Raw genomic sequence first — 26,176 nt, 5'->3', positions numbered from 1 at the left:
TAGCATGGAGTCATTGTAACTTCCAAAGTCAAGTCATTTAAAGATCAACCTTTGCTTTCTTCTCAAGTGTCATCCTCTACACACAAGGAGCTTTTTGTTTCCAGAAAATGTCTTTTGTTGCATTACATTTATTCTGGCTTTGTGAAAGTGTCATTCACTCAAAGTGAATGAGTTTTTTTGTGAGCCACTGTGGTCATGTGACAGGAAATAGCCTTTTTCTTTGACCAGCGTTCAAGTCCTGACTGATCTTATATCAGATGTCTGGGACGTGTTCAGACATTCAGAGCGGGCTGACATTCGCACATCCTGCTCGTGAAGTGTTGGATCACACTCACTGAAATGTCAGTGTTTTAATGGAAGCCTTTAATGTCAGATCTGGCAAATTTAACATGAACTCTTATTCTGTCTGAAAGGGCTCTATTTGAAAATGTAATTTCTGGTGTGTGTACCAGACATGTCAGAGGCAGTGGAGGGCACGTAGATACAGTTAGTGTCTTGTGGTCATTTACGAAATTTAAGCATCAATCATAAAGTTTTTATGAGCAAGAGGGGAGCTGCAGAAAATAACTATATTTATAGCTGAAACAAACATGCATTGATTCCCTCTCTGATTTCATTCTGAGGCAGAGGATGGCATTGAATGCACTGAAGCATTAAAATGTTGGGTCGTTGCACTGAAGGTCTGGATCAATTGATCCATTTTCAAACGTTAAATTGATATTGACCCGTTTCATCTGGACTCACATGGTCTGCTCAAACCCGCTCGCAGGTAAATTGTCCCACAAATTTATACCACTCCGATATTACGTGGCTGACCCCTGCTGCTGGTGCAATCAGTGTAATCACAACATTTACTAACTCACGGCTGTAAAACAGGACCACATGTAGAAATCTGGAGAAATTGTGTTACAGCGACGCTTGCTCTAAAATGCTTCACTCTGATTGGTTTGCACCATTCCCTCCCACGCTAAGAATTTGCCTTTAAAATAACCGTCAAATATTTATGGGGCTTCATTAATGTGTTTTACAGCAAGTCCTTGTTTAGTCTTTTGCTGCTGTAATTAGCCCTCCATATTTCTGAAAGTAGTTAGCAGCCAAGTGGGCCCTGGGGGGCAGAGGCTGGAAGGAGGAGGTAGAGCCTAACTTAATGTATAATGAAATTAGAGCAAGAACCATTACAAAACTGAAACCTTGCACAATTTTCCAGACTGTTCTTAAAAAATTAGACGATGCCTTTTTTTTTTTTTCTTTTTTTTACCTAGTAGTCTTCTCCCAGTGGATCCTAGTTAGGGGAGAAGGAACAAAGGTTGAGATCCAGTCATCGGTCAGAATAATCCTAAGGCTGTGGTAAAAACATTCTCACCTGCAGAGGAGAAAAAAATGTCCTTAAGTCAGGTTTTGTTACATGCCTCATGCTGACTTTTAGTGCCTGCTTGAGAGCAAACTCAAGAGAATATGTTGCTGTAAATCCTGCTCTTATTTTTATACTGTCCATATTCTATGTTAAACTAATGATATTGTACTAAACGCTCTGAATATTCCCTGGACATAATTTGTATGCCATGCTCCTTGCTTTTTGTAAGCAATACTGCTCTGTTAATTAAGACTGCAGAGACAGACTCTTGGTTTACTATCTGTTAAGGGGAATTATCGATTGAAAATACAAGCACCCTCGCTGCAAATGCACTTCCCTTTTCCTTCCGTGCTCTCCTGTCAAGCACATTGTTTTACACTTCATGAATTATTCAAACTCTGCTTTGGTTCTAATTTTTTTTTTTCTTTTTTTTTTTCACAACTTCAACTTTTGACCAGATTAAGACGACAGCAATATTAGTTAAAACTGCGACAGAGGTCAAAGTATCAGGTTTTCCATTTGCCACTCATTTCATTAGTGCTCTGGCAGAAGTTCACAGTCATCAGCCAGCTCTCTGTTCTGAGATCAAAGGTTTGAAGCTATAGAGATGGCCCAGTGAAAAGGACGGTGTTTCTTTATTCTCCTCGATTTCTAATTATCCACAACAGAGACACTGGTAAAAAGAATTATTTATATGCACGGTACACGTGGTGACATTACTGAGTGTGATCTGCTCTACTGATCGCAAGTGATCATGCAAAGCACCGGGATCACTAGTTTTAAATGAGTTAATCCTGCTTTTTGATCAGTAGCAGAGGACGCCCTGTTAAATCATGTACAGGAACATAAAGGCTTCTATGTTAGTTGGGGATGTGTTGTGAGACAGCTGACTGTGCTGCAGTGAGCTGGGCGTTATACAGGCATATGGTGTGAATCTCTGGCTTGTTTTAATCACATCAGTTGAAATTATACAGTGATGGATTTTAACAGTCAAATTGTCCAGGCCCGGAAAAGTCATGAAACTGACTAAAATCATACAAAGTTTCGGAAAAGTCATTACATTTTGTTGTGTGTAAAGACATTTTTACACAAGTCTTCTATGGATAACCTTCCACATAATTTAACATAACATAACAGCAAATGTATTTTCTGTTGCCTACGACGTGATTTAGCCCTAATATATGTCAATTTAGGACAACAATTGTTCACCATCATTTTTGTTTTTGTCATTTCCGCCCCGCGTTCGGTCTCCCCCCTCCTGTATGTCAGTTAGCTGAAATTATGTTTGAGTAGAGTTTGAAACTGATGTTTGAAAAATGCCAGGCAAGTGGGGCAACAAAAAAAAGTATGGGTCCATGAAAACTAATGGAAGAGTGTGGAAATTTTGACCATGAAAATGTGTGGGAACCCTGATAATAGATAAATAATAATTGAATATTTATTTGGGCTTAATAAATGAATATATTTGTTTGAACTGAAAAGGAGGAAAGTCTTATTTTTTTCTTATTCTTTTTCTGCTCCATCACTGTCACTTTTAGCTTTTTTTTTTTATTGGGCAATTCTTATCTAATGACTTAGCTAATCCTGCCCCAGAATCAGCCATAACCACAAAATATAACGTCAAAAATAAAATTCTCCAAAGAAAATCTTCTTGCTGACGGTCTATCCTTGTAGTTGCTCTAAGATGGGAAGACTATCTACAAACTGAAATCGTAAAGACTGATAATCTTAGCGGCTTCACCAATTTAAATGGTGATTAAATAACTTTCTAAAAGTATTGATTTCAATCGTTACTGTACTAGTATCACTGTTTTAAAAAAACAAAAAAACACCATCTACTTCTGACTACTTTTTGGTCCTGTGTGTTCACATTGTGCCGCTCTGCACCATCCACACAACAAGAGTTCTGAGAGCGTTTGTCCATTTGTTGAGCTATTGATGTCATGCTTCACTGTGATTGAAACAGCTGTTTCGTAGCGATAAGACCAGCGATGTGACTGGCTGAGAGTGTATTTATTAATCACCACACCCTCTGATCTATATTGAACTTCAGCCAGCCCCATTTTTTGCACTTAACGCTGCTGCACATATTGTACATGAACCAAAATTGCAGGTGTGCTTAGAGACGCTCACGCAGTTTGGGCCCCCAAGATCTCCCGCTTTGCACGTCTTTCTATAAGGGTTTGTTTACAACACATTCAACTGTTCAAGCTTTAGATTTGTTACCTCAACTATACTGTACTTTCTACTTCAAAAGAAAAGCCTTCACAAGTTTAGAGAACTGCAAAAAAAAAAACACACACAAAAAAAACAAACAGCTCACATAGTATGTATAATTTACGCTTTGCTTGTATACCTGCATCACATTGAACTTATTATAAAATGATTCAATCCTTTTGATTTAGAAGCACCATCTCAACCCAGGGGCTTTTAACTTTAAATTGACATGTCTAATTAGGCTATACTTAAATACACACACGCACGCACACACACACACTCTCTATAATGTGAATAGGCAGAACTTGAACTGAGAATTGCCCCCATATATAATTAAAATCAAGCTTACTTCTCTTTCTCTGGCTCTTTATTCGGTGTGACAGCTCCACATGGAGCAGCTAATGGGAGCTTTCTGAGAAAGGAGGCAGCTTGCTTCTGGGGCTTCACATTTACTCATTTGACGATAATATAGGATGTAAGCTATAGGTATCTCTGTCCACTTGAGAAACTGTGCCTTACATGGAGCCTCTTACAAAAAGAAAGAGACACGCTCTTGAATATGCTGTAGCAGAAAGGAAAAAAGTAAAAATGGTCCCTTCAACAGCCAGCTCACCCCCAAAATGTCTCCTCGTCCAGTAAAGGAGCAAACAGCCTCATCCCATTCTGTTTGGCTACAAAGTCGATTGGACTGCTTGACATTGGTCAAGAGGACAAAAGCTGCTCTAATGCCATTCCAATTGTCTCCATACTTGAACAGTAAAGGCAATTGTTCTTGTTTTGCCCTTTGTGTAAAATCCCAGCAAGGCAAAAACAGGATTTGTTTAGAGCTTTCCTCTTGAGCTTTGCTGCTGAATGGGGACAACCACTTCAATCACAGCAAATGTTAAGACAGTAAGAGTTTAAAGGCTGCTGGTTAAAGTCTCCAGACCCAGTAGACGAAAAAATGGGTGGCTTTGAGGCCGGTTCTAGGCATGGGAGGGAGGGGGGCAATGCCAGGAGCCGGTCACAGCACAGCATTCTTCAATTTTAGGGCATTTCTAGGATTTTTGGGACATTTGTAGGATTTTAGGATGTTGCTATGTTTTAAGGACATTTGTAGGATTTTGGACATTTCTCGCATTTTAAGACATGCCTTGTAATTTAGGATGTTTCGTATTGTAGGACATTTCTCATATTTAGGGCATTTCTAGTATTTTAGGACATTTCTATAGGATTTTAGAATGTTTCTTGGATTTCAGGATGTTTCATGGGATTTAAGCACGTTTCTAGGATTTAAGGAACTTTTCTAGGATTTTAGAACGTTTCTCAGATTTCAGGACATTAGGAGCTTAGCAAGGACCTCTGTTGGGGGATGCGAGGGATCCTCCACTGGTACTTAATTTATAAACAAGCTCTATTTTATGCACTCAGGCACCTTATGTATACCTAAAGCACAAAAACAATTCCCAATCACTTCAATTTTATTGTGAGTTAGAAAATGGTAGCGGGGCCACAAGGCATCATATAGGGGGCCGGATTTGGCCCTCGGGCCATAAGTTGAATGTCACTGCATAAAAAAGCACAAAACTGAGCTTGTTTATAAAAAAAAAATACAAATTCCCAGGGGAGGATCCCTCTACTGAGGTCAGATCTAAGCCTCAAATGTCCACAAACGCTGAACAGAAGGTGATGGCTGAGCTTTAAATAAAAACATGAAGCAGTTCAGCATACAGCACTAAATAATAACTTGTATTACCCACCAACATCTTTTACTGCCCCCACCCCCTCCCCCACCTCCCAGTCAAAGCAGTCTAGCCTGGGTGACTTGAATCTTACTGTATGTCCTCAGTTGTGTCAGTCTCAGCTCGGTCTGTCTGTAGTCCCCTCCCTCCAGAGCATCAGTTACACAGCAAATCATAGTGGAAGCATCACTTTGTTTTTTTCTCCCTTTTATTGCAATTCCATTCCCGTGAGGAAACAAATCGTCCTTTAATACCGATGAAAGACTCCCTGGCTCGAATCACAGCTGAGGGTCCATATTGCTCTGTTATTTCTGACGCCTCAGTCCCCCAATCATCAATACTGTCTTCCTGTATCAACGTTGAAGAGCGGGGTCAACCGTCTTCACTTTCAGAGGGTCTCACTGTGGTGAGATGAGAAGTAACAAGCCCCTCCGCTGAATCCTAATTCCTGACAGCATCGCGTCTCCCTGCCATGCTCACTTCAAGCCCGCCTTTTATGTCTCGCAAAAAAACACCGCAACCTGCCACACTGGCGAGCTCATGGCCGTTTACCTTTGCCTTTGGTAATCTTTCAACACGCAGCAGCAATTTGTGATAAAAGAACCCTCCTGCTGTCGGCCCTGTGAATATGTCGTGACTGACTCTTTTGTTCTCCAAATTTCCATATTTGTTATTTTTCAGCTCGCACTTTTCAAGCATGAATGCCAGTCTTGCGTCTCGGCTGTTTGGAGTCTCGACTAAGGTGTGACATATTCTATTATAGTAATGTCCTTGTTTTCTCTCTTTCCAGGTAACATCAATGACTGCTCTCTGCACTACTACTTTTTCCTCCTGGCAGGGATCCAGGGCATCACCTTGCTGGTCTTCCTCATTGTCTCTTTCAAGTATGACAAGCAGAGGGGCAAAGCTGGAAGCCAAAGGCAGAGGCACACCTCCTCTTGACCTACACAAACGTCCCCATATCCTCCTCACCGTACCTGCCTTTTCCAGTCTCATCGCTCAGTGCCCAAAGACCCTGTGGAAGAGGTATCTACTAATCAAATTCTGTAAAATATTGGTTTACTTCTTTCGGTCACAGATTATCTTGTCATATTTATGTTTATTTTAGCTTTTAAGTGGCGACTCTTTATCCTGTTTTTATAATGGTTTTACATAACTGGATGATTGCACAGGTGCCTCAGAAAGTATAGAGATGAATTCAGAAGCCATGTTTGATTCATTTCTACTCTACTCCTTTACTCCTGTGTGTTTACTCCCGTTGCCTTTCTTTGATCATTTGCACTTGAACTGAGGAGTGGTGCCATAAAACAACAACAACAAAAAAAAAAATAATAACTAGATATTTTTGAATCATGAAAAATGCTCAGTTGTTTTTATAGTTAGATTACTACCTTTTGTTTTCTGACAAAAGTCTTATTTTTGCTAACCATTTTACTGGCACAGGTACAATTACATTAGTATTTAAATTCAGTGATTTCTTGACTTCCATCTGTAGTCTGAAATTAAATATACTTGAGCATTATTTCTTGATCATGTTTCCCAAGAGAGCTTCATAAACCTATGCAGTCATATAATTGTGATCACATTAAATGGGGATTTTGTTTTAACTCTGAGCGTAATTTTATGTTAAAGTGGTGCAGACTCGCAGAAGTCATTGCAGAGACAGAATAGGGCTTTTGTTTGAGGAGAATCCAAAGGAAATCACTATTTGTCTAATCTATTATTCAAATCTAATATTGAGAGAAAAAAATCCCCCACATTTGTTACCACCGCCTGTGATTACATACTGTAAATCCAAATAAATCCATCCACATAAATCCACTATAAATCCTCAAACAGAACCCTACATGAATAATGATCTTAACTCCTCATGCTAAAAAAAACTCCATGACTCCAACGAAGCTTCAACGCAGTTTTTTAATTTCTGGTCAAGCTGCAAAACCGCATGACAAACAACTAATTAGAAATGAACCTTAAGCTAAGCGGGCAACTTTGAGCGTAGCTCTTAAAATATCCCCTGCATTAACACTTGGATCATGATTAAAAAAGGAGTGCAGACTTGATATATAAAAAATAAAGAATGTAACCTATTCACATTGACATCTTCTTTCTATTTGGAGCAAAATACAGCACAGCTTTCACAGTATTTGTTGTCAGCGACGTTTTACAGTGTTATCGTGGCTTTGCAGCTTTGCCAGAAAATCTTAAAAAAGAAGCTTCTGTTTTGTTGTATTTATTAGACTGTGAAGCATTTGTTTTAGCTTTATACTGTTAAGAAAGGTGTGTGTGTGTGTGTGTGTGTGTGTGTTTCTTCAGCTCTCAGAATAGGTACAGCACAAGGCACTGAATTTTATTAAAACCAGAAAACTCTCAGGGCTCGAGGTATAGTGCCGAGTGGCATAACTCTCCAGGAAATGTAAAAAAACTGCCTTTGGGAGCCTAGAACAGTGTTTACCCTGTGGTATAAATAAAGTTACATTTGTAACAGCACATAAAAAGCATGAAGAGTAACTCACTGATGGTATGTGATCCTTGTTAGAGTGATTTTAGTTTGTGTTTAATCGGTCGGATAAATGGCTGTTCCTTGTTTTATTGCATATTTTATATATACTTGCATAGTCAGTTCAGTCCTCATCAAAAAGATTTATTGTGTTCATTTTGGAATTATATTCTGTTTTAATAATGCTGCAGAACTGGAATATTGTTTTGTGGTTATATTTGTTGCCATTAAAGTTTATTAAATTGAGAATTGGGTTTTTCTTTTTTAACCATTCTCCAAAAAAGGCTTAATGTGCAAAGCTAGTTCAGATGTCTGAACTTTAGCTGCTGTCATCCCTAATTCACTTAGAGGTATACTATCGGGGGTGCACTGTAAGGAGAGGCAAACGAGGCATATGTTTGGGTCCCCCAAAAATTTAGGAAAAGGTTGACCCAGATGGGCACTTATATTGGTGAATTTTGCAATGAAAATGAATGTCCCTTAATGTAGATTCACAAAGATGCAGCAGCTAGGAGCTCCTCAAATCTCTGCTATTTTTTTGTTTAGTTTATTTTTTGTCTATTTTTTCAACCCCTTCTGCTGAATTACGACTTTTCTGCGAAAGAGAAGCACTTATCAACATCGTGAAAAATTGTGTGGGGTTTGGACTAAATGCAGCAGACCACAAGAGGATCCCCTAGCAACAGCACATGCTGAGCGGCCAGTCAGGCCACAGGGGAGAAATGAAACTGAGAGTGCTGAACGAGGAGTGGTGGGGGTTGGCATCATGGCAAGGCTGACCCGACTTGGACTGTTTCTGTAGAGTTGTTCCTCTACCAAGCCTTCTGCTGGCTAATTTCCTGTTGCAGGAGAATAAGGTGGATGAGATGCGATTAAGACTCAATCAGCAAAGGGAAATCAGAGACTGCTCTGCGCACATCTTTACAGACATGGTTTACTCCTAACATCTCGGATCAAGCTATTGCGTTGGATAGGCGGACCTTGTTTAGAGCTGAAGAGACACAAGACTCTGATGCAAATTCAAAAAATGCACTGCAGGAATGGTACAATGCCATCAGCAGCAACATGCCCAAGCAACCAGATGAAATTTTCTTAGTAACTGGTGATTTTTGTCAACTCATTCTTCACCTCCAAAGATGTGGCAGGATCAAGGACCAATTATAATTTCATGTTTTAAGCAAAACTTTGTTTAAAACATGACTAATAAATCTAGTGGACAAATCAGTATGCTAAACATATTCCAAAGTTCTATATCATTAAGTTTACTTTTGTATTCACAAGTCTTACTGAACAGATATTTTAAGCATCAGAAAACATTAATAGCTCAGAGTGACAACAGCATGTTTTAAATTCAGGCAGCAGCGTGACCCTGTTGTTTAAATGTGAATCACGGATTGTGCCTTTAAAGCCTGCCAGGATGCTTTCATGATTAGGGCTATGGTTTGTTGCTCCTAAGGGAAACCCAAAGTAGACTGTGTAAATGATTTATATTACAAAAAACACACCCTGTGGCAGGCTGTTTGGAAAGAGGTTGCAAACACAGAGGTGTAAAGCCTCATTTTGCATTCCCATTGGGGAAGGCAGTATATTTCTTCTTAGTTTCATCAGACACAGATTGAAATCAACACGTCATCCCAGATCATTTTTTAATGCTAAGCCCTCACAGCCATGAGGCTCGGAGAGGGCCATTTCCTGTTTAATTTGGTCAGAGAGCCCACACAGCCGTGACTGAGCAGACAGCTTGATGTTTGAAACCAACACAATGCCTCGGGGTCATAATTCTAGTGTGGCGGCTTGTTTCTCACATTGAGAGGAATTTCTGACACATCGAAGTGGTTATGGAGGCAGAATTGCAAGGCAATAACACTGAGATATATAGTTTTGGTACTGACCTCCCAATATTTTAAGTTGATTTATTGGCCTGGCTTTAAGCAAACAACAGTGCCTTGGAGAGAGCACCTCCAGCATACATTTATACCTGCTACTGTTTTTTTCTTCTTTTTTTGTCAGCATGTTCTAGGAGCCAAGGTAATGCATCGCCTCTGGAGTTTATAGAGTTCTAAATCTGACAGTATATATTTTTTAAACTATCTTAGTTGCGTGGGTTGAGTTTAGCTATGACAATGTTGGTCTGTAGGTCCACCACTTTGTTCCAGTCTGAGATACCTCAACAACTATTCGATGGAGTGATGTAAAATTTTGTACCGACATTCATGGTCCTCAGAAGATTAATTCTGATGACTTAGAATAATGAAATTTTTGCTTTTCCTGTTAAAAATCTTTAACTATTTGATTGATTAGGGCTGTGGGATAACCATTCTAATTGTTTAGCATTAAGATGTTAGTATTGTCATTGTGAACATGTAAACATGCTAAGATAAACATTTAGCTGGAAGTACTGTTGTGTACAGTACAGTTTCACAGAGCTGCTAGCATGCCTGCAGGCTCTTGGTCTTAGTATTTTGTACAAATTACGTTGCAATAGCCACTCTGTGAGATTAATAACATTTTGAACAAACGCATTTTACAAGCTCAAAGACTGCTAAAGTAGTGTATCCATGGGCAGACTATGAGACACTAGGTACCTAGTGTCTCATGGTGATTTTGCCTCTTTTTTTGTTGTCATTTTGTGTCTTTTTCATGTTGTTTTGCCCCTTTTTATAGTCATTTTTTTCCCTTTGAGGTCATTTTGTGTCTCTGTTTGTAGACTAGTTATTTTGTGTCTCCTTGGAGGTCCTTTGCATCTCTGATTTGTCTGTTTGTGTCTCTTCCTGGTGGGTACATAATAATTTGAGTGACGTTTTGCAGGTGAAGGCCTGTGTGCCACTAAGCCTGTTGAGTAGTCCATCCATGAGTGTAAAAATAATTTGACAGTAAAGATGAAGTTATGATTACAGATTTCAGTCAGTGGCCTTTACTTTTAGTGTGTTTTTATCTCCATGTCCATTATGGTTATTGCTTAATTAAGACCATTTTTCATGCTGTATGTCAGACATTTTTGTCCCTCCCATCTACTGTGAATGGCTTTTCGAGGGCATGTGGCAGTCTAACATAATCTACAAAATGCTAAGCTGCTTTTAATTGTATTACTAAGTCTTACCTGTGTAATGAGCGACTGGCAGATGCTCCAGAAGATGTTCCTCCAGTAATTGGGGGATTAGGAGGTATCATCACATGTTAATTAAGATAAGCTAATGCAGACACAATGTTTAAGAAAATGGCCAAGCACACAAATCGCCCATCACTAATTACCAATCATTCACATTTACAGTACATAGACCTAATTATCTTCTCTGAGCAGTCTTTGTTCGTCGGCATCCTTGAGGCATTTATGTTTGTGAATTCAAACGGGAAAGTGTTGGACGAGAGACAAGTTATTTAAATCAGGGTTGATTTTTTTCTTACACACTACCCCCAATGTAGTCATACTGTGAATATGAGCAACAAAAAATTAAACATAATTATGTAGAGCCTCTGACAGTCGCCTGTTGCAGAAGGTGTGCCAGTCTTGTCACTTGAAAACTGTTTTCTGTTGGACTGAGCATGGTGGCAGGTTAAGGATGTTCATTCAGACGGATGATCTGTGAAATAAGCAACCATAAAATGCGTTTAACAGCGTACATCCATCTGGATTTATGGCATCAACCTTGGTTATTACGTGCAGGTCCTGTGGTTTAGAGCGTCTTATTTGTACAGAATGGCGCTTGACTCCTATAAAACAGTACAGGTATCAAGATATATTTTTCTCAACCATTTTGAGGAATGCCATTCGTGCAGCTGGGCGTATCTTGATAGCCCTCTGACCTGTTGTTATCCAGCAGGCAAAGAAAAGCTCCGGCCTGTCTTTGGGTGCTGGCTGATATGTTTCTCCCCTGTGCACATTGCCCTGCTACTCCACCTGGGCCGATATATCTAAATGACATGGTTGTGTCCTTATCTCATGCTGCTGAAGGGCTTCACCTGCTTCTCTAGTTGTTTATTGCCTAGGGCTTTTTGAGTCATAGCTGACACTTTTCGTTGTGTATATGTTAATTCTGCTGTGTGTGAAAGTGTATTTACATCACATTCAGAGAGTCTAAACCTGATTGTCCACTGGTGTTGGTGGGATGCACGTAGTATTCAATATTTCTCTGAAAAATCCCAAAACAAAAAAAAAAAAAAAAAACCATCACAAATCAAATCAATGATATTCCTCCGTGCCATAGACTTCCTCTGCTGTTCAAAAACACAACTGTTGCACAGGGTAAGATTTTCCTTTGCTATGATTAAGATATGCACTATAGTTTATTTTGCATCAATCACAGGCTTGGACTGGTCACTGAGCACTTCTGGCAAATATCCTCGTCCAACCCTGTTGGCTTCAGGGCCACCACCAAAAACGTTATGCTAGGTCATAGCATAGAACGTTGCAAAAACAACCAAAAACACCATGATATAACATGTTGGAAAAACGATGGAAAAGTCTATACTATAGTATGACGAAACATGTCAAAATGTGATGTGTCCAAAATACAACTGAAAACCACAAAAAAACATTGCTGACACATGCCATATCAAAAACATTGCAAAAATTACAAAAAAAATAAAATATAGTATGTCAAAGAAAAGAACCGACTGATTTTGAAAAGCGTCAAATTTATACATGTTAGAAAAATGTCTGATAAAAACATAGTATACAAAGTGGAAAAAATGCAAAGAAAAAAATGCGAAAAACGTTGCAATTTATCATGTAAAGAATGGCAAATTTGACATATCATGAAAATGACTGAAAACAACGTGTGCCTGTAGACACGTGTCATAGTATACAAAGTGGAAACAAAGGCCAAAAAAGGCTCAAAACATCATAATGTAGCATGTCGAATAAATGACTGAAAAGGCCATATCATAGTATGTCGAAAAATGTCAAATTTTGAAATGTTATAAAAATGGCTAAAAACTAAATATTAGAGCTTGAAGAGATGTGTCATAGTATGCAGAGTGGTTTAGCATGTTGAAAAAGTCACCGAAAATGACAAAATGGCTAAAAACAACATATTATAACTCCTGGAAACGCATAGTATACAAAGTAGAAACAACAGCCAAAACAGGCCAAAAACGTCATAATTTAGCATGTTGAAAAAATCGCAAAAAATCACATACTATAGTATAGCAAATATGTCAAATTTTGAAATGTCCCAAAAATGGGTGAAAATGACATACTATAGTTTGTGGAGACACGTCATATCATACAAAGTGGAAACAAAGACCAAGAAAGGCCAAAGACGTCATAATTTAGCATGTTGAAAAAAAGGCCAAAAATCGTATACTATAGTATGGCAAAAATGTCAAATTTTGACATGTCCCAAAAATGGCTGAAAACGACATACTAGAGCTTTTAGAAACGTGTCATACTTAACAAAGTGGAAACGATGACCATAAAAGGCCAAAAACGTCATAATTTAGCATGTTGACAAAATGGCCAAAAATCTTATACTATACTATGGCAAAAATGTCATATTTTGACATGTCCCAAAAATTGCTGAAAACGTCATATTTTAGCTCTTGCAGACATGTCATAGTGTACAAAGTGGAAACAACGGCCAAAAAAGGCTAAAAACGTCATAATTTAACATGTTGAAAAAATGGCCAAAAATCGCATACTATAGTATGGCAAAAATATCAAATTTTGACATGTCCCAAAAATGGCTGAAAATTACATGTTATGGCTTGTAGAGACGTCTCATAGTTTACAAAGTGGAAACAAGGTCCAAGAAAGGCCAAAAACGTCATTATTTAGCATGTTGAAAAAATGGCCAAAAATCGCATACTATATTATGGCAAAAATGTCAAATTTTTAAATGTTCCAAAAATGGCTGAAAACGTCATATATTAGCTCTTGCAGACACGTCATAGTGTACAAAGTGGGAAAAATAACTAAAAACATCATAATTTGGCACCTTGACAAAATGACCAAAAATCCAAGACTATAGTAAGACAAAAATTTCAACAAAAATTTGACATGTCCCAAAATCAGCTCAAAATAGCTTGAAACAGCTTATAATACCCTGCCAAGAGATGCCATAGCATAGAAAGTTGCAAAAAAAGACAAAAACACCATAATTTGGCACGTTGAAAAAATGACCAAAAATCCAAGACTTTGGTAAGGCAAAAATGTATAAATTTGACATGTCCCAAAAACAGCTTACGACAGATGGAAACAGCTTATTATAGCTTGCTAAGACACTCCATAGCATAGGAAGTTGCAAAAATGGCCGAAAACACCATAATTTGGCACATCGAAAAAGTGACCAAAAATCCAAGACTGTAGTAAGGCAAAAAAGTCAAAATTTGAAATGTCCCAAAAACAGCTCAAAATAGCTGGAAACAGCTTATTATAGCCTGCTAAGACACTCCATAGCATAGGAAATAGCAAAAAAGGTCGAAAACACCATAATTTGGCATATCGAAAAAGTGACCGAAAATCCAAGACTATAGTAAGGCAGAAAGGTCAAAATTTGACATATATAGCAAAACCAACTCAGAATGGCTGGAAACAGATTATCATAGCCTACTAAGACACGCCATAGCATAGGAAATTGCAAAAATAGCCGAAAACACCATAATTTGGCACATCGAAAAAATCACCAAAAATCCAAGACTATAGTAAGGCAAAAATGTCAAAATTTGACATGTCCCAAAAACAGCTTACAACAGATGGAAACAGATTATTATAGCCTGCTAAGACACTCCATAGTTTAGAAAATTGCAAAAATGGTCGAAAACACCATAATTTTGCACGTCGAAAAAGTGACCAAAAATCCAAGACTATAGTAAGGCAAAAATGTCAAAATTTGACATGTCCCAAAAACAGCTCAAAACTGCTTCAAACAACTTATAATATCCTTCCAAGACACGCCATAGCATAGGAAGTTGCAAAAATGGCCGAAAACACCATAATTTGGCATGTTGAAAAAGTGACCAAAAATCCAAGACTATAGCAAGGCAAAAATGTCAAAATTTGACATGTCCCAAAAACAGCTCAAAATAGCTTGAAACAGCTTATTAAAGCCTGCTAAGACACTCCATAGTATAGGAAGTTGCAAGAATGGCCGAAAACACCATAATTTGGCACATCGAAAAAGTCACCAAAAATCCAAGACTATAGTAAGGCAAAAATGTCAAAATTTGACATGTCTCAAAAACAGCTCAAAACTGCTTCAAACAACTTATAATATCCTTCCAAGACATGCCATAGCATCGGAAGTTGCAAAAATGGCCGAAAACACCATAATTTGGCACCTTGACAAAATGACCAAAAATCCAAGACTATAGTAAGGCAAAAATGTCAACATTGGACATGTCCCAAAAACAGCTTAAAATGGCTGCAAACAGCATATTATAGCCTGCTAAGACACGCCGTAGTATAGGAAGTTGCAAAAATGGCCGAAAACACCATAATTTGGCATGTTGAAAAAATGACCAAAAATCCAAGACTATAGTAAGGCAAAAATGTCAAAATTGGACATGTCCCAAAAACATGTCAAAATAGCTGGAAAAGGCTCATTAAAGCCTGCTAAGACACTCCATAGTATAGGAAGTTGCAAAAATGGTCGAAAACACCATAATTTTGCACGTCGAAAAAGTCACCAAAAATCCAAGACTATAGTAAGGCAAAAATGTCAAAATTTGACATGTCTCAAAAACAGCTCAAAACTGCTTCAAACAACTTATAATATCCTTCCAAGACACGCCATAGCATAGGAAGTTGCAAAAATAGACGAAAACACCATAATTTGGCATGTTGAAAAAATGACCAAAAATCCAAGACTATAGTAAGGCAAAAATGTCAAAATTTGACATGTCCCAAAAACAGCTCAAAATGGCTGGAAACAGCTTATTATAGCCTGCTAAAACACGGCATAGTATAGGAAGTTGCAAAAATGTCTGAAAACACCATAATTTGGCACGTCGAAAAAGTCACCAAAAATCCAAGACTATAGTAAGGCAAAAAGGTCAAAATTTGACATGTCTCAAAAACAGCTCAAAACTGCTTCAAACAACTTATAATATCCTTCCAAGACACGCCATAGCATCGGAAGTTGCAAAAATGGCCGAAAACACCATAATTTGGCACCTTGACAAAATGACCAAAAATCCAAGACTATAGTAAGGCAAAAATGTCAACATTGGACATGTCCCAAAAACAGCTTAAAATGGCTGCAAACAGCATATTATAGCCTGCTAAGACACGCCGTAGTATAGGAAGTTGCAAAAATGGCCGAAAACACCATAATTTGGCATTTTGAAAAAATGACCAAAAATCCAAGACTATAGTAAGGCAAAAATGTTAACATTGGACATGTCCCAAAAACATTTCAAAATAGCTGGAAAAAGCTTATTAAATCCTGCTAAGACACTCCATAGCATATGAAGTTGCAAAAATGTCGGAAAACACCATAATTTGGCACGTCGAAAAAGTGACCAAAAATCCAAGACTATAGTAAGGCAAAAATGTCAAAATTTGACATGTCTCAAAAACAGCTCAAAACTGCTTCAAACAACTTATAATATCCTTCCAAGACATGCCATAGCATCGGAAGTTGCAAAAATGGCCGAAAACACCATAATTTGGCACCTTGACAAAATGACCAAAAATCCAAGACTATAGTAAGGCAAAAATGTCAACATTGGACATGTCCCAAAAACAGCTTAAAATGGCTGCAAACAGCATATTATAGCCTGCTAAGACACGCCGTAGTATAGGAAGTTGCAAAAATGGCCGAAAACACCATAATTTGGCACGTCGAAAAAGTCACCAAAAATCCAAGACTATAGTAAGGCAAAAATGTCAAAATATGACATGTCTCAAAAACAGCTCAAAACTGCTTCAAACAACTTATAATATCCTTCCAAGACATGCCATAGCATCGGAAGTTGCAAAAATGGCAGAAAACACCATAATTTGGCATGTTGAAAAAATGACCAAAAATCCAAGACTATAGTAAGGCAAAAAGGTCAAAATTTGACATGTCCCAAAAACAGCTCAAAATGGCTGGAAACAGCTTATTATAGCCTGCTAAAACACGGCATAGTATAGGAAGTTGCAAAAATGGCTGAAAACACCATAATGTGGCATGTTGAAAAAATGACCAAAAATCCAAGACTATAGTAAGGCAGAAAGGTCAAAATTTGACATGTCCCAAAATCAGCTCAAAATAGCTTGAAACAGCTTATAATACCCTGCCAAGAGATGCCATAGCATAGAAAGTTGCAAAAAAAGACAAAAACACCATAATTTGGCACGTTGAAAAAATGACCAAAAATCCAAGACTTTGGTAAGGCAAAAATGTATAAATTTGACATGTCCCAAAAACAGCTTACGACAGATGGAAACAGCTTATTATAGCTTGCTAAGACACTCCATAGCATAGGAAGTTGCAAAAATGGCCGAAAACACCATAATTTGGCATGTTCAAAAAATGACCAAACATCCAAGACTATAGTGAGGCAAAAAGGTCAAAATTTGACATGTCCCAAAAACAGCTCAAAATAGCTTGAAACAGCTTATTATAGCCTGCTAAGATACGCCATAGTATAGCAAGTTGCAAAAATGGCAGAAAACACCATAATGTGGCATGTTGAAAAAGTGACCAAAAATCCAAGACTATAGTAAGGCAAAAAAGTCAAAATTTGAAATGTCCCAAAAACAGCTCAAAATAGCTGGAAACATCTTATTAAGGCCTGCTAAGACACTCCATAGCATAGGAAATTGCAAAAAAGGTCGAAAACACCATAATTTGGCATATCGAAAAAGTGACCGAAAATCCAAGACTATAGTAAGGCAGAAAGGTCAAAATTTGACATATATAGCAAAACCAGCTCAAAATAGCTGGAAACAGATTATCATAGCCTACTAAGACACTCCATAGCATAGGAAATTGCAAAAATAGCCGAAAACACCATAATTTGGCACGTCGAAAAAATCACCAAAAATCCAAGACTATAGTAAGGCAAAAATGTCAAAATTTGACATGTCCCAAAAACAGCTTACAACAGATGGAAACAGATTATTATAGCCTGCTAAGACACTCCATAGTTTAGAAAATTGCAAAAATGGTCGAAAACACCATAATTTTGCACGTCAAAAAAGTGACCAAAAATCCAAGACTATAGTAAGGCAAAAATGTCAAAATTTGACATGTCCCAAAAACAGCTCAAAACTGCTTCAAACAACTTATAATATCCTTCCAAGACACGCCATAGCATAGGAAGTTGCAAAAATGGCCGAAAACACCATAATTTGGCACGTCGAAAAAGTCACCAAAAATCCAAGACTATAGTAAGGCAAAAATGTCAAAATCTGACGTCTCAAAAACAGCTCAAAACTGCTTCAAACAACTTATAATATCCTTCCAAGACACGCCATAGCATCGGAAGTTGCAAAAATAGCCGAAAACACCATAATTTGGCACCTTGACAAAATGACCAAAAATCCAAGACTATAGTAAGGCAAAAATGTCAAAATTTGACATGTCCCAAAAACAGCTCAAAATAGCTTGAAACAGCTTATTAAAGCCTGCTAAGACACTCCATAGTATAGGAAGTTGCAAAAATGGCCAAAAACACCATAATTTGGCATGTTGAAAAAATGACCAAAAATCCAAGACTATAGTAAGGCAAAAATGTTAACATTGGACATTGTCATGATTCCTGCATTTCCTCTTCCCCCCGCTGCCAGTATTTTTCCATTCACCCTTCCTCTGCTCTGCTCCACCTGCAAGCCACGCCCACAGCTGCAGCTCATCACCAATCAACCCAGTATTTAAGACACTCCAGCCCGCTCACTCATTGCCAGATCGTCCTCTGCTATTATGCATGTCTTTCCAGCGTTTACCTGCCAGCTCTTCCGTTGCCGACTCTGCCTGTCCCCGACCTGCTCTCCTCGCCTGCTTCCCAGTGTACCTACCTGCCTTCTGTCTTCGACCACGTGCTCTGTTTCGGCGTTCCGGAAATCTGACGGCTTCTCTGGTAAAGACTCCCCTGCTTGGCTTCGACTTTTTTTCTGCCTGTTCCCTGTTGGTGCTGCTGCCTCCGCGGACGGTCTTTCTGGTGACCGAACCCCTGCCTGCCCTCGACCATTCTTCTGCTCGATCCCCGACGACGCTTCCACACGTGTTGTCGGCTTGTTGTGCTACAGGGCTTCCTCCTCACCAGCCACAGTGGGTACAGGCTTCGTTTCTTCTCTTCGTGGGAAACCCAGAGACATTGCTAGGGCTCTCCGCCTGAAGAACGAACTGACTATCTGTGAGCTGAACTTTATTTGTGTTGGTATTAATAAAAGTTATTACCGACCTCCAGAGCGTTTTTGTGTACTGCATCTGGGTCCTAAGCACACCCGTTACAGACATGTCCCAAAAAAAGCTCAAAATGGCTGGAAACAGCTTATTATAGCCTGCTAAGACACGCCATAGTATAGGAAGTTGCAAAAATGGCTGAAAACACCATAATGTGGCATGTTGAAAAAATGACCAAAAATCCAAGACTATAGTAAGGCAAAAATGTCAACATTGGACAATCCCAAAAACAGCTCAAAATAGCTTGAAACAGATTATTAAAGCCTGCTAAGACACTCCATAGTATAGGAAGTTGCAAAAATGGCCGAAAACACCATAATTTGGCACGTTGAAAAAGTCACCAAAAATCCAAGACTATAGTAAGGCAAAAATGTCAAAATTTGACATGTCCCAAAAACAGTTTACGACAGATGGAAACAGCTTATTATAGCCTGCTAAGACACGCCATAGTATAGGAAGTTGCAAAAATGGCTGAAAACACCATAATGTGGCATGTTGAAAAAATGACCAAAAATCCAAGACTATAGTAAGGCAAACATGTCAAAATTTGACATGTCCCAAAAACAGCTTACGACAGATGGAAACAGATTATTATAGCCTGCTAAGACACTCCATAGTTTAGAAAATTACAAAAATGGTCGAAAACACCATAATTTTGCATGTCAAAAAAGTGACCAAAAATCCAAGACTATAGTAAGGCAAAAATGTCAAAATTTGACATGTCCCAAAAACAGCTCAAAACTGCTTCAAACAACTTATAATATCCTTCCAAGACACGCCATAGCATAGGAAGTTGCAAAAATGGCCGAAAACACCATAATTTGGCATGTTGAAAAAGTGACCAAAAATCCAAGACTATAGCAAGGCAAAAATGTCAAAATTTGACATGTCCCAAAAACAGCTCAAAATAGCTTGAAATAGCTTATTAAAGCCTGCTAAGACACTCCATAGTACAGGAAGTTGCAAAAATGGCCGAAAACACCATAATTTGGCACGTCAAAAAAGTCACCAAAAATCCAAGACTATAGTAAGGCAAAAATGTCAAAATCTGACGTCTCAAAAACAGCTCAAAACTGCTTCAAACAACTTATAATATCCTTCCAAGACACGCCATAGCATCGGAAGTTGCAAAAATGGCCGAAAACACCATAATTTGGCACCTTGACAAAATGACCAAAAATCCAAGACTATAGTAAGGCAAAAATGTCAACATTGGACATGTCCCAAAAACAGCTTAAAATGGCTGCAAACAGCATATTATAGCCTGCTAAGACACGCCGTAGTATAGGAAGTTGCAAAAATGGCCGAAAACACCATAATTTGGCATGTTGAAAAAATGACCAAAAATCCAAGACTATAGTAAGGCAAAAATGTCAAAATTGGACATGTCCCAAAAACATGTCAAAATAGCTGGAAAAGGCTCATTAAAGCCTGCTAAGACACTCCATAGTATAGGAAGTTGCAAAAATGGCCGAAAACACCATAATTTGGCACGTCGAAAAAGTCACCAAAAATCCAAGACTATAGTAAGGCAAAAATGTCAAAATATGACATGTCTCAAAAACAGCTCAAAACTGCTTCAAACAACTTATAATATCCTTCCAAGACATGCCATAGCATCGGAAGTTGCAAAAATGGCAGAAAACACCATAATTTGGCACGTCGAAAAAGTGACCAAAAATCCAAGACTATAGTAAGGCAAACATGTCAAAATTTGACATGTCCCAAAAACAGCTTACGACAGATGGAAACAGATTATTATAGCCTGCTAAGACACTCCATAGTTTAGAAAATTGCAAAAATGGTCGAAAACACCATAATTTTGCACGTCAAAAAAGTGACCAAAAATCCAAGACTATAGTAAGGCAAAAATGTCAAAATTTGACATGTCCCAAAAACAGCTCAAAACTGCTTCAAACAACTTATAATATCCTTCCAAGACACGCCATAGCATCGGAAGTTGCAAAAATGGCCGAAAACACCATAATTTGGCACCTTGACAAAATGACCAAAAATCCAAGACTATAGTAAGGCAAAAATGTCAAAATATGACATGTCTCAAAAACAGCTCAAAACTGCTTCAAACAACTTATAATATCCTTCCAAGACATGCCATAGCATCGGAAGTTGCAAAAATGGCCGAAAACACCATAATTTGGCATGTCGAAAAAATGACCAAAAATCCAAGACTATAGTAAGGCAAAAATGTCAAAATTTGACATGTCCCAAAAACAGCTCAAAATGGCTGGAAACAGCTTATTATAGCCTGCTAAGACACGGCATAGTATAGGAAGTTGCAAAAATGGCTGAAAACACCATAATGTGGCATGTTGAAAAAATGACCAAAAATCCAAGACTATAGTAAGGCAAACATGTCAAAATTTGACATGTCCCAAAAACAGCTTACGACAGATGGAAACAGATTATTATAGCCTGCTAAGACACTCCATAGTTTAGAAAATTACAAAAATGGTCGAAAACACCATAATTTTGCACGTCAAAAAAGTGACCAAAAATCCAAGACTATAGTAAGGCAAAAATGTCAAAATTTGACATGTCCCAAAAACAGCTCAAAACTGCTTCAAACAACTTATAATATCCTTCCAAGACACGCCATAGCATCGGAAGTTGCAAAAATGGCCGAAAACACCATAATTTGGCACCTTGACAAAATGACCAAAAATCCAAGACTATAGTAAGGCAAAAATGTCAACATTGGACATGTCCCAAAAACAGCTTAAAATGGCTGCAAACAGCATATTATAGCCTGCTAAGACACGCCGTAGTATAGGAAGTTGCAAAAATGGCCGAAAACACCATAATTTGGCATGTTGAAAAAATGACCAAAAATCCAAGACTATAGTAAGGCAAAAATGTCAAAATTGGACATGTCCCAAAAACATGTCAAAATAGCTGGAAAAGGCTCATTAAAGCCTGCTAAGACACTCCATAGTATAGGAAGTTGCAAAAATGGCCGAAAACACCATAATTTGGCACGTCGAAAAAGTCACCAAAAATCCAAGACTATAGTAAGGCAAAAATGTCAAAATATGACATGTCTCAAAAACAGCTCAAAACTGCTTCAAACAACTTATAATATCCTTCCAAGACATGCCATAGCATTGGAAGTTGCAAAAATGGCCGAAAACACCATAATTTGGCATGTCGAAAAAATGACCAAAAATCCAAGACTATAGTAAGGCAAAAATGTCAAAATTTGACATGTCCCAAAAACAGCTCAAAACTGCTTCAAACTACTTATAATATCCTTCCAAGACACGCCATAGCATAGAAAGTTGCAAAAATAGACAACAACACCATAACTTGGCACCTTGAAAAAATGACCAAAAATCCAAGACTATAGTAAGGCAAAAATGTCAAAATTTGACACGTCCCAAAAACAGCTCAAAACTGCTTCAAACAACTTATAATATCCTTCCAAGACACGCCATAGCATAGGAAGTTGCAAAAATGGCCGAAAACACCATAATTTGGCATGTTGAAAAAATGACCAAAAATCCAAGACTATAGTAAGGCAAAAAGGTCAAAATTTGACATGTCCCAAAAACAGCTCAAAACTGCTCCAAACTACTCATAATATCCTGCCAAGACACGCCATAGCATAGAAATTTGCAAAAATGGACAAAAACACCATAATTTGGCATGTTGAAAAAATTAGCAAAAATCCAAGACTATAGTAAGGCAAAAATGTCAAAATTTGACATGTCCCAAAAACAGCTCAAAATAGCTGGAAACAGCTTATTAAAGCCTGCTAAGACACTCCATAGCATAGGAAGTTGCAAAAATGGCTGAAAACACCATAATTTGGCACCTTGAAAAAATGACCAAAAATCCAAGACTATAGTAAGGCAAAAATGTCAACATTGGACAATCCCAAAAACAGCTCAAAATAGCTTGAAACAGATTATTAAAGCCTGCTAAAACACGCCATAGCATCGGAAGTTGCAAAAATGGCTGAAAACACCATAATTTGGCACGTCGAAAAAGTCACCAAAAATCCAAGACTATAGTAAGGCAAAAAGGTCAAAATTTGACATGTCCCAAAAACAGCTCAAAATGGCTGGAAACGGCTTATTATAACCTGCTATGACACGCCATAGCATAGAAAGTTGCAAAAATAGACAAAAACACTATAATTTGGCAAGTCGAAAAACTGACCAAAAATCCAAGACTATAGTAAGGCAAAAATGTCAAAATTTGACATGTCCCAAAAACAGCTCAAAACTGCTTCAAACAACTTATAATATCCTTCCAAGACACGCCATAGTATAGGAAGTTGCAAAAATGGACAAAAACACCATAATTTGGCATGTTGAAAAAATTAGCAAAAATCCAAGACTATAGTAAGGCAAAAATGTCAAAATATGACATGTCCCAAAAACAGCTCAAAATAGCTGGAAACAGATTATTAAAGCCTGCTAAGACACGCCATAGCATAGGAAGTTGCAAAAATGGCCGAAGACACCATAATTTGGCACGTCGAAAAAATCACCAAAAATGCAAGACTATAGTAAGGCAAAAATGTCAAAATTTGACATGTCCCAAAAACAGCTCAAAATAGCTGGAAACAGCTTATTAAAGCCTGCTAAGACACGCCATAGCATAGGAAGTTGCAAAAATGGCCGAAAACACCATAATTTGGCACGTTGAAAAAGTCACCAAAAATGCAAGACTATAGTAAGGCAAAAATGTCAAAATTTGACATGTCCCAAAAACAGCTCAAAATGGCTGGAAACAGCTTATTATAGCCTGCTATGACACGCCATAACATAGAAAGTTGCAAAAATGGCCGAAAACACCATAATTTGGCACCTTGACAAAATGACCAAAAATCCAAGACTATAGTAAGGCAAAAATGTCAAAATTTGACATGTCCCAAAAACAGCTTACGACAGATGGAAACAGATTATTATAGCCTGCTAAGACACTCCATAGTTTAGAAAATTGCAAAAATGGTCGAAAACACCATAATTTTGCACGTCAAAAAAGTGACCAAAAATCCAAGACTATAGTAAGGCAAAAATGTCAAAATTTGACATGTCCCAAAAACAGCTCAAAACTGCTTCAAACAACTTATAATATCCTTCCAAGACACGCCATAGCATCGGAAGTTGCAAAAATGGCCGAAAACACCATAATTTGGCACCTTGACAAAATGACCAAAAATCCAAGACTATAGTAAGGCAAAAATGTCAACATTGGACATGTCCCAAAAACAGCTTAAAATGGCTGCAAACAGCATATTATAGCCTGCTAAGACACGCCGTAGTATAGGAAGTTGCAAAAATGGCCGAAAACACCATAATTTGGCATGTTGAAAAAATGACCAAAAATCCAAGACTATAGTAAGGCAAAAATGTCAAAATTGGACATGTCCCAAAAACATGTCAAAATAGCTGGAAAAGGCTCATTAAAGCCTGCTAAGACACTCCATAGTATAGGAAGTTGCAAAAATGGCCGAAAACACCATAATTTGGCACGTCGAAAAAGTCACCAAAAATCCAAGACTATAGTAAGGCAAAAATGTCAAAATTTGACATGTCCCAAAAACAGCTCAAAATGGCTGGAAACAGCTTATTATAGCCTGCTAAGACACGGCATAGTATAGGAAGTTGCAAAAATGGCTGAAAACACCATAATGTGGCATGTTGAAAAAATGACCAAAAATCCAAGACTATAGTAAGGCAGAAAGGTCAAAATTTGACATATATAGCAAAACCAGCTCAAAATAGCTGGAAACAGATTATCATAGCCTACTAAGACATGCCATAGCATAGGAAATTGCAAAAATAGCCGAAAACACCATAATTTGGCACGTCGAAAAAATCACCAAAAATCCAAGACTATAGCAAGGCAAAAATGTCAAAATTTGACATGTCCCAAAAACAGCTCAAAATAGCTGGAAACAGCTTATTAAAGCCTGCTAAGACACTACATAGCATAGGAAGTTGCAAAAATAGACAAAAACACCATAATTTGGCATTTTGAAAAAATGACCAAAAATCCAAGACTATAGTAAGGCAAAAATGTCAAAATTTGACATGTCCCAAAAACAGCTCAAAATAGCTTGAAACAGCTTATTAAAGCCTGCTAAGACACTCCATAGTATAGGAAGTTGCAAAAATGGCCGAAAACACCATAATTTGGCACGTTGAAAAAGTCACCAAAAATCCAAGACTATAGTAAGGCAAAAAGGTCAAAATTTGACATGTCCCAAAAACAGCTTACGACAGATGGAAACAGATTATTATAGCCTGCTAAGACACTCCATAGTTTAGAAAATTGCAAAAATGGTCGAAAACACCATCATTTTGCACGTCGAAAAAGTGACCAAAAATCCAAGACTATAGTAAGGCAAAATGGTCAAAATTTGACATGTCCCAAAAACAGCTCAAAATAGCTTGAAACAGCTTATTAAAGCCTGCTAAGACACGCCATAGCATCGGAAGTTGCAAAAATGGCCGAAAATACCATAATTTGGCATGTCGAAAAAGTCACCAAAAATCCAAGACTATAGTAAGGCAAAAATGTCAAAATTTGACATGTCCCAAAAACAGCTCAAAATAGCTGGAAACAGCTTATTAAAGCCTGCTAAGACACGCCATAGCATAGGAAGTTGCAAAAATGGCCGAAAACACCATAATTTGGCACGTTGAAAAAGTCACCAAAAATGCAAGACTATAGTAAGGCAAAAATGTCAAAATTTGACATGTCCCAAAAACAGCTCAAAATGGCTGGAAACAGCTTATTATAGCCTGCTATGACACGCCATAACATAGAAAGTTGCAAAAATGGCCGAAAACACCATAATTTGGCACCTTGACAAAATGACCAAAAATCCAAGACTATAGTAAGGCAAAAATGTCAAAATTTGACATGTCCCAAAAACAGCTTTCGACAGATGGAAACAGATTATTATAGCCTGCTAAGACACTCCATAGTTTAGAAAATTGCAAAAATGGTCGAAAACACCATAATTTTGCACGTCAAAAAAGTGACCAAAAATCCAAGACTATAGTAAGGCAAAAAT

General features: G+C 37.9%; 1 protein-coding gene across 1 annotated transcript in view; it reads left to right on the top strand.

The window, feature by feature from the left end:
- slc15a4 (solute carrier family 15 member 4) overlaps positions 1-8,041 on the top strand; it is a 32,737-nt gene extending 24,696 nt beyond the window's left edge. Inside the window, exon 9 of the mRNA XM_042487887.2 lies at positions 6,083-8,041. Coding sequence (XP_042343821.1) covers positions 6,083-6,234 — 152 coding nt within the window. The 3' untranslated portion in view covers positions 6,235-8,041. The remainder of the gene's footprint in view (positions 1-6,082) is intronic.
- The last annotated feature ends 18,135 nt before the right edge of the window (positions 8,042-26,176 follow it).

Source organism: Plectropomus leopardus, chromosome 4, assembly GCF_026936395.1.
Source record: "Plectropomus leopardus strain MGB_pleo_1.0 chromosome 4, ASM2693639v1, whole genome shotgun sequence".
Classification (NCBI taxonomy): Eukaryota; Metazoa; Chordata; class Actinopteri; order Perciformes; family Serranidae; genus Plectropomus; species Plectropomus leopardus.
Note: the sequence above shows the minus strand (reverse complement) of the source record. Positions and strands in the feature narration are given on the sequence as shown.